Source organism: Eurytemora carolleeae, unplaced genomic scaffold (assembly GCF_000591075.1).
Source record: "Eurytemora carolleeae unplaced genomic scaffold, Eaff_2.0 scaffold39, whole genome shotgun sequence".
NCBI lineage: Eukaryota > Metazoa > Arthropoda > Copepoda > Calanoida > Temoridae > Eurytemora > Eurytemora carolleeae.
The window spans coordinates 72,210-79,292 of NW_019396056.1; the positions used below are offsets into that span (position 1 = coordinate 72,210).

A 7,083-nucleotide genomic window follows, 5' to 3' on the forward strand; every position below is an offset into this window, starting at 1 on the left:
GGCGGGAAAAAAATAAATTAATGGCTGGGACATAATTAGGAATAATTTTTTTAAATGGTAAAATTTCGTACTTTAGCTAGATTTACCCTTATGCTAACTAAAAAATGTGGCATAGGTCCGATATTGCAGTAGGTCGGAAAGTTAGGTCAGAAGTTCAGTAGGGGGGATATTGCGTATAGACGATGCAACATATTACCCCCCTTTTACATTCTTTCCTCGCCAGTGAGGGAAATCAATTTATCTTCCATTTCTTTAATTCCTTTTCTCACCATATTAATTATAACTTTCATTAAATATTTTTTTCCTCCTAAATTTCCCGATCCAATTCCGTTCTCTACCTTTTCTAGTGTTAATCTATTCTCAATTCACTTCCCTTTCTTTTGCATTCCAGCATATTTGTTAACTATTAACATCATAATTCCTTTAAAAGGACGAAAAGCCATTCTCAAAGACGACATTATTAATTACAATTAGTTCAGATTTCCCGCCACAAAATGCTAGTTCACATTCTCTCAGTTTCATGTCTCGGCCGCCAGGGGGGCAGGGTTGCAGTGAGACTGGGCCAGCTGACTCGCCTTCTGACGTCACCATCCAGTCAATGACAATAGAATTCAACATGGCGTCCAGGTTATACTCTGGCAGAATTTTACAGTTTGTTTATTTTTTACAATAATATTGGTTTTATCAGCTGTTTACGTTTCAGAAATATATGCTAGGTATCGGGCGCCTAGCTAGGCACAAAGAGCAGACCAGCAAAGTCTGGTAGAAGCTCTACCCTCCCCTTAACACACAGCTGTATTCCACAGCTTGTGTAGATTCTACAAACCAGATAAAAACTAGCTTCAGGACGGCCGGGGAAAGCGAGAGAGTGAGCATGGCGAGTGCCCCTGCCACCTCCAGGTAATATTTATGAAAATTATGCTTCAAAGTATTCGTCTTGGCAAGATGATACATATTTCCTGATACTTCTGTTATGACCTACTTACGTTGCAGATATTTCGACATACTCAAAAAAATTGTCAAGAAAACCAATTTTGAATAACTTTTGTTTATTTCAAATAGTTTTTCATTGTGTTTTTTAATATGATAATCGTCTGTGTCTGATGTTTCCCAATTAAAGTAGTATTTAGATAAAAAAAAACTTCATTACATCGACTTATTGTTCTTTTGAACGATTGTTTTTTTGTTGAATTTTGTTTGATTTACTTTCTTTACTCTTCCTGTCAAAACCACCAATTATGTTAACTCCCTTTCACTTATTTAATAATGACCAATCGATCTATTGATCGCTTCATTTGAAATACATGTTTTAAGATTACAAACTTATTTATTTTATCTATTACCTCAATGGTATTCGGTTTTGCTTTTGATACAATTGTTATACTATATTTTGTACCAATACAGTTTTGAAGAAAAATTGAATTAATCGATTGCAATTGTAAAACAAGAGCAATATTATTTATTGGGAGGGGGGGGGGGCTGTATATTTTCCTCAAACCCCTCGGCCCTCACTCTTCACTTATCCTTCTTGTTACGCAATTCAATTAATTTTATTATCATTGTTGTTTTATAGGTCTGAGTTTGTTGTTGGAGGAAAGTACAGGTTGGTCAGGAAGATAGGAAGCGGAAGCTTTGGAGATATTTATCTAGGTAAACTATAACACATTTTTTTTTATAAAAATCCAAAATTACCCCCTCCCAACACACACTGTACACACAAAATTTTTATTTTTTCCTAAAATCCAGAAATAGATTTCGTGGAAAAAAAAACTCGATTTGATGTCCAGTTTATTTGTTTATTTTCCCCTAGAGCAACAAAAATTAATCCCCCTTGGAAGTATACCCCTGACCCTTTTCCCGCCGAATTAAACGTTTCCAAAGTTTCTTCTAGAAAATAAGATGACGCAATACTTGTTGAGGGATGATTCATACTGACTAATAGCTGAAGGGCCAGGCGTAACAAGTAAAAGAAAAAATATAAAAAATTAAGAACAAAAATTTCATTTATTTAGCCTATGCCATTCCCCGGCCACCCGTGAGTGTCTACTAAATTTTTGAAGCCTAATCGGTCCAGCCGTTTGGCCGTCAATACGCAACATATATATGAATGTCTTGTTTTATCATGTAGATTTAACACGTGAAAAATGTTTTTTTTCTAAAAAAGATATTTCTTACTACGAAACAATTTTTAAAAAGAGTGGTAAAATTATGATATATTTTTCACAAAAACTTTTTTATTATTTTTTGATGTTTTACGCCGGTAGGTTTCGATCAATTTTTTCAATGCTTAACATGGGCTCTTCTCAAACCAAGGGGTATTTATTTTATTTGAAACCCATCCTCCCCCCTTCCCTTCCCTTGCCTTTAGTTGGTAGGTCAATTTGTTTTAGCGGTTGATTCGCTAATTTCGTAAATAAATGATTTAAAGATATAATAAATTAATTACATGGGGAAACAAACCTATCTGAGGGTCTAAACTCATAAAGTATTATGTAGGGTGGAGAAACTAAGAATTTTTTTCTTCTCAAGTATCAAAAATATATAATCCTAAAAGAAGGATTAATTCAAATGAAAAATCAAAATTTTGTATTTTATTAGTTATTGTGTAATTAACATCATTGATGTTTTGATCATTTTATTATTTCCTGGATAAATTTGTTATCTCTAAATCAACCAATCAAGGTTATAATGTAAGGAAAGTTAATTGCAGTTGCGTATACTCTGCGTACATATTGAGACCAGTTCTCTCTGGGCTGAGTTTGTAAACAAGAATAGATGCATCAGTGTTCGTAGTATCCGAGGAGGATAAAAGCATTTAATCTTAAAAATTTTGATAATTCACATAATAGTTTTCTATGACCAGAATATTTCATTGATTTTTTATGTGAAAGATGGATCCCATGTATGGCTTTGACATTAGTCTTGTTTACATTACCGCCCAGAGACAGCACACTGCAGTACAAAAGATGCGTACACCTCTGAAATAACTTTCCTTGCATTATAACCTTGCAACCAATCAAGTTCATTCATAAATGATTTAACCCGTATTCCTTTATCTAGGTATAAACATCACCAACGGGGAGGAGGTTGCCGTTAAGCTTGAGAGTGTGAAGGCTCGTCATCCTCAGCTCTTGTACGAGTCCAAGCTCTACAAGATTCTCCAGGTATGACTCTCTCTTATCCCCTCCCTTTCCTGTCCACACCTCCCTCTCATGTCCACCCCTCCCTCCTTTTCCTTTCCACCCGTCCCTCCTTTTTCTGTCCACCCCTCTCCTTTCCCTTCCTTTCCCTTCTTTTCCCCTCCTTTACCTTCCTTTCCCTTAGTTTGTCTTCTTTTCCCTTCCTTTCCATTCCTTTCCCTTAGTTTGTCTTCTTTTCCCTTCCTTTACCTTCCTTTCCCTTCCTTTCCTTACACCCCTTCCTTCCCCCCTTTCCTTCCCTCCCCTTTCCTTCCCTTCTCTGTCCTTTCCTTCCCTTCCCTGGTTTGGGCCCAATGGGTTCAGCCATTCTGACGTTTATTGGAAACAAACAAACAAAAAACAGAAAAAGCATCAAACAAGTCATATATATAAGATTTATAAGATAATCATGGGTTGTATTTTTATCATTTTCTTTCCTAACCTGCATCTAGTAGAATCCAACTTGGCTTCCTGTAGGCAAGCCATGTTATTGTCGGTTAACCTGAATATAAAATATCAAATTCTTTCTTAACATGCTTGTAAATATCAAATATGGTTTCATGCATTCACAAGTTTCTATTTTGATGCGGCTCCACAAAAATATGTAAATTCTAACATATTTTTAATTTAAAATAAAATGGCTATAGTGTTTAAAAGAAATACAATTTAACAGAATAAAAATAATTGTAACAAAATGTTGAGTTATTAAGTTATTTAGACTTCAAATAATATTTCATTTTTATTGAATTTTTCTTGAATCTTAAAATATTTGTTGTGTAGACTCAAGGGAAAAGTGTTTTAAAACAAATGCTAGATCTTTGCAACTCAATGTTGTAGACCTTTGATATTACTATGAACTCTGTTAGGTCAAATAGTCCCAGTTTGAAATATCAAAGGTTAATTAGAAAATTTGAGTTTGTACAACATATGTACAGTGTACGTACACTGTACACAATTACCTGCACTCCATATCATCGGTACATTCCTCCATATACTTAACTGCCTGAATACATCCTCCCATCCACACTCGAGACCCTTCACACATACAGTGGTAGACGATTATATCAATACAATGAAAACGACTTTTTTACTTTTGATTGTTGACAAGCTTTTTTCGAAATTACAAGTTTACAATAAATAAAAGAGAAGATTTTTTAATTGGCAGATTCTCTTGACTTCTTATTTGTATCCATGCTTTTTAACAGCTTAATATTAAATTATGGTTTGATAGTTCTCTTCTACAGTTATACCTTTATTGCACTTGCACTCATGTCTACCAAGCTCGCAGAACTGAACCGTGAACAAATTCAAATAAATGATATGATGTATTTAATTAATACGTAAAACAATATAGACAAATTACAAATTTAATTTTATGATAGCATTGGTTTAGATAGGTTTTAAATAACAAACCGAAATTAGTAAATGTCAATCAAAAATTGAGAAATTTCAAATCAGAATTAATAAATTTCAAATCAGAACTAGAATATTTCAAATGTACACATACGTACAATTATCATACAAGGAACAATACATATATATTACATATGATGTGAATTTAAAGTTGAAATTTGACTAACTTCAATTTTATAAAGTTTGTCAACGTTTTACCTTCTTATGTTTTTTTGTTTAAAATTTTAAACTTGATTAAAATATTCAAATTTTCCTGGTTTGCTTCACAATTAGAATCTTCAGAGCAAAATTCAAAAAGGCTCTAAAATAAGGGATACCAAATGTAAAAATATGATTTCAGATAAAAAAATTAATAAAAAAGAAAATTCTGGTTTAATGTATGTCGAGAAATAATTTGTGAAACATTCTTGGCACCTTCCAAAGTTTTAGATAAATTNAAAAAAAAAAAATGATGTAAAAAAATATATGGTTTAATTAGACAGATTATAAACATTCACCTTATTTGAGCTTGGATGGATACAGAAAAGAAGAATTGAAGAAATGATAAAACCTAAAGCCATCATTTCTGCAGAAATCTTAATAATCCTGAATCTTTATCATTGGTAAGCATCATCTCTGAGATTATATCATCTTAAATTTTAAATTTAAACATCTCATGTTTTTTAATCAATTATGATCCATGATGTTTATACAATAAATACAGAGGGGCCTATTCAGGAATTTGTCCCGGGGCGGGGGTAGGGGGCTAATTATTTTTCTCTCTCTGAGGGGAGGCTCAGCACCCCTTGTGGCCCGAAACCCCCCCTGAAAATCATAGATTTCACTGACCCATGGGGGGAGGGGGAAGGCTAAGCACACATATAGCCCTCCCTGAATACGCCTCTGAGTATATAAATATGTATGCATTGCAAATGAAGCTTATTTTATACTCGTAACCATTTTATTCAAATGTATTCTAAAACTGTGGAATAGGATCGACAACGTTTAATCAATTAATTTGTGTATTTTAGCCTTGTTGTAAACCATGTCGGTTATCAGGGGCGGATTAAACCATTATCTGAGGGGGTGGGCCATGATTGCGCGCGTAAGCGCGTAAAAAAATGTTTAGGACCCCCTGGGCCCCTCTAAAAACTGAACAAAAAGCAGTAAGTTCCAATTTCTTATTTGTTTAAAAAATATAAGTTTACAAACTCCAGTTCTCCAACTTTCTATCTGTAAACTCCAGTTCGTCTAATGTCTATGCTTTTTATCTGTAAAATCTAGTTCTCTGCTACTTTCTGTCTGTAAACTCTAGTTCTTCTATACTTTCTATCTGTGAACTCCAGTTCTCAGCTTTCTATCTGTAAACTTCAGATCTCATATGTTCTACCTGTAAACTCCAGTTCTCACACTCTCTATCTGTAAAACCCAGTTCTCCTCATTTCTATCTGTAAACTCCAGTTCTTCTACTTTCTATCTATAAACTTAAGTTCTTCTACTTTCTTTCTGTAAAATCTAGTTCTATCCTATTAGTTCTCCTATTTTCTACCTGTAAACTCCAGTTCTGTATACTCTCTATCTGTAAAACCCAGTTCTCCTCATTTCTATCTGTAAACTCCAGTTCTTCTACTTTCTATCTATAAACTAAAGTTCTTCTTCTTTCTTTCTGTAAAATCTAGTTCTATCCTATAACTTTCTATCTGTAAACTTTAGTTCTCCTATTTTCTATCTGTAAACTCCAGTTCTAGAGGACCTATTTAATAAATGGGGGATACATAGGATACACACTATCTTGATCGAAGGAAATAATTGATATTGCAAACGATATCAGCGAGCCTTTTCTCTTGAGGATCATCCAGATACAAGTTTTTGACAGTTAAAAAGAAATATACGATACGCTTCAATTATTTTTTAATCGGTTTATTTAACTATAGAATTGAATTTTTATCGATTGAAATTTGATTCATAAAAAGATGATAACTGATCATTATCTTAATTTATAAGTTTTTTCTGCTATGTATCAGACTGAAGATCGTAATTTAAGTATTCAGGAACCGTGGTCGGCTTTGAAATCTCATCTTTTGTGGGTAACTCTTTAATTAAATAATAATTTAATAAAGACGACATTACTGATACGTGAAAAAGGATTTAACCTGACAACCAATGAGAATGAGGGAAATCTATACTGACCAATCACAAGACAACAAATTTAATTTCTCCCAATCATAAACTTCCAGAATTTCCCAGTTTACAAATCAGCTGAAATCGGTACTTTTTAGATTTTTTGATGAGATTTAAATTGCAATTCAAACAACATACTCTCAAAAATTTAAGTGAAAAAACTGAAATGTTTATAAAGACGACTTTTTTACCTTAAAATGTTGGTCACATCCTGGAAGTATATATGTTTGAACGTTGATGTAATTGTAAAATTCTTCATAGAAAATGATAATTAAAAAATTACTGCGGTGGTTATATCGGCTAGATTTTTCTGAGTCAATTTTAATTTTAG

At 33.2% G+C, this 7,083-nt stretch overlaps 1 protein-coding gene and 1 long non-coding RNA gene across 2 annotated transcripts; one reads left to right on the forward strand and one right to left on the reverse strand.

Annotated features, from left to right (window-relative positions):
* The first annotated feature begins 674 nt into the window (after window positions 1-674).
* On the forward strand, window positions 675-3,119 carry LOC111707331 (uncharacterized). The gene is made up of 3 exons (XR_002766413.1): window positions 675-900; window positions 1,574-1,650; window positions 3,061-3,119. It is a non-coding gene; the product is annotated as an uncharacterized LOC111707331 (long non-coding RNA).
* A 456-nt stretch (window positions 3,120-3,575) lies between these two features.
* Window positions 3,576-5,787, reverse strand: LOC111707143 (uncharacterized). The gene is made up of 5 exons (XM_023480168.1): window positions 5,090-5,787; window positions 4,846-4,893; window positions 4,430-4,469; window positions 4,139-4,214; window positions 3,576-3,681 (listed from the first exon to the last, which is right to left on the reverse strand). The coding sequence occupies exons 1-5, from the start codon at window positions 5,153-5,155 to the stop codon at window positions 3,576-3,578; spliced, it is 336 nt and encodes a 111-aa protein (XP_023335936.1). The 5' UTR covers window positions 5,156-5,787.
* Between the last annotated feature and the right edge of the window lie 1,296 nt (window positions 5,788-7,083).

Bases quoted from the DNA above. Each gene is read 5' to 3' on its own strand.
- LOC111707143 (XM_023480168.1), bottom strand. From the start codon at position 5,155: ATGATGGCTTTAGGTTTTATCATTTCTTCAATTCTTCTTTTCTGTATC. The intron at 4,894-5,089 runs GTGAATGTTTAT...CCCTTATTTTAG, and splicing joins TCCATCCAAGCTCAAATAAG to AGCCTTTTTGAATTTTGCTC. The intron at 4,470-4,845 runs GAAAATTTGAAT...TTCACGGTTCAG, and splicing joins CTAATTGTGAAGCAAACCAG to TTCTGCGAGCTTGGTAGACA.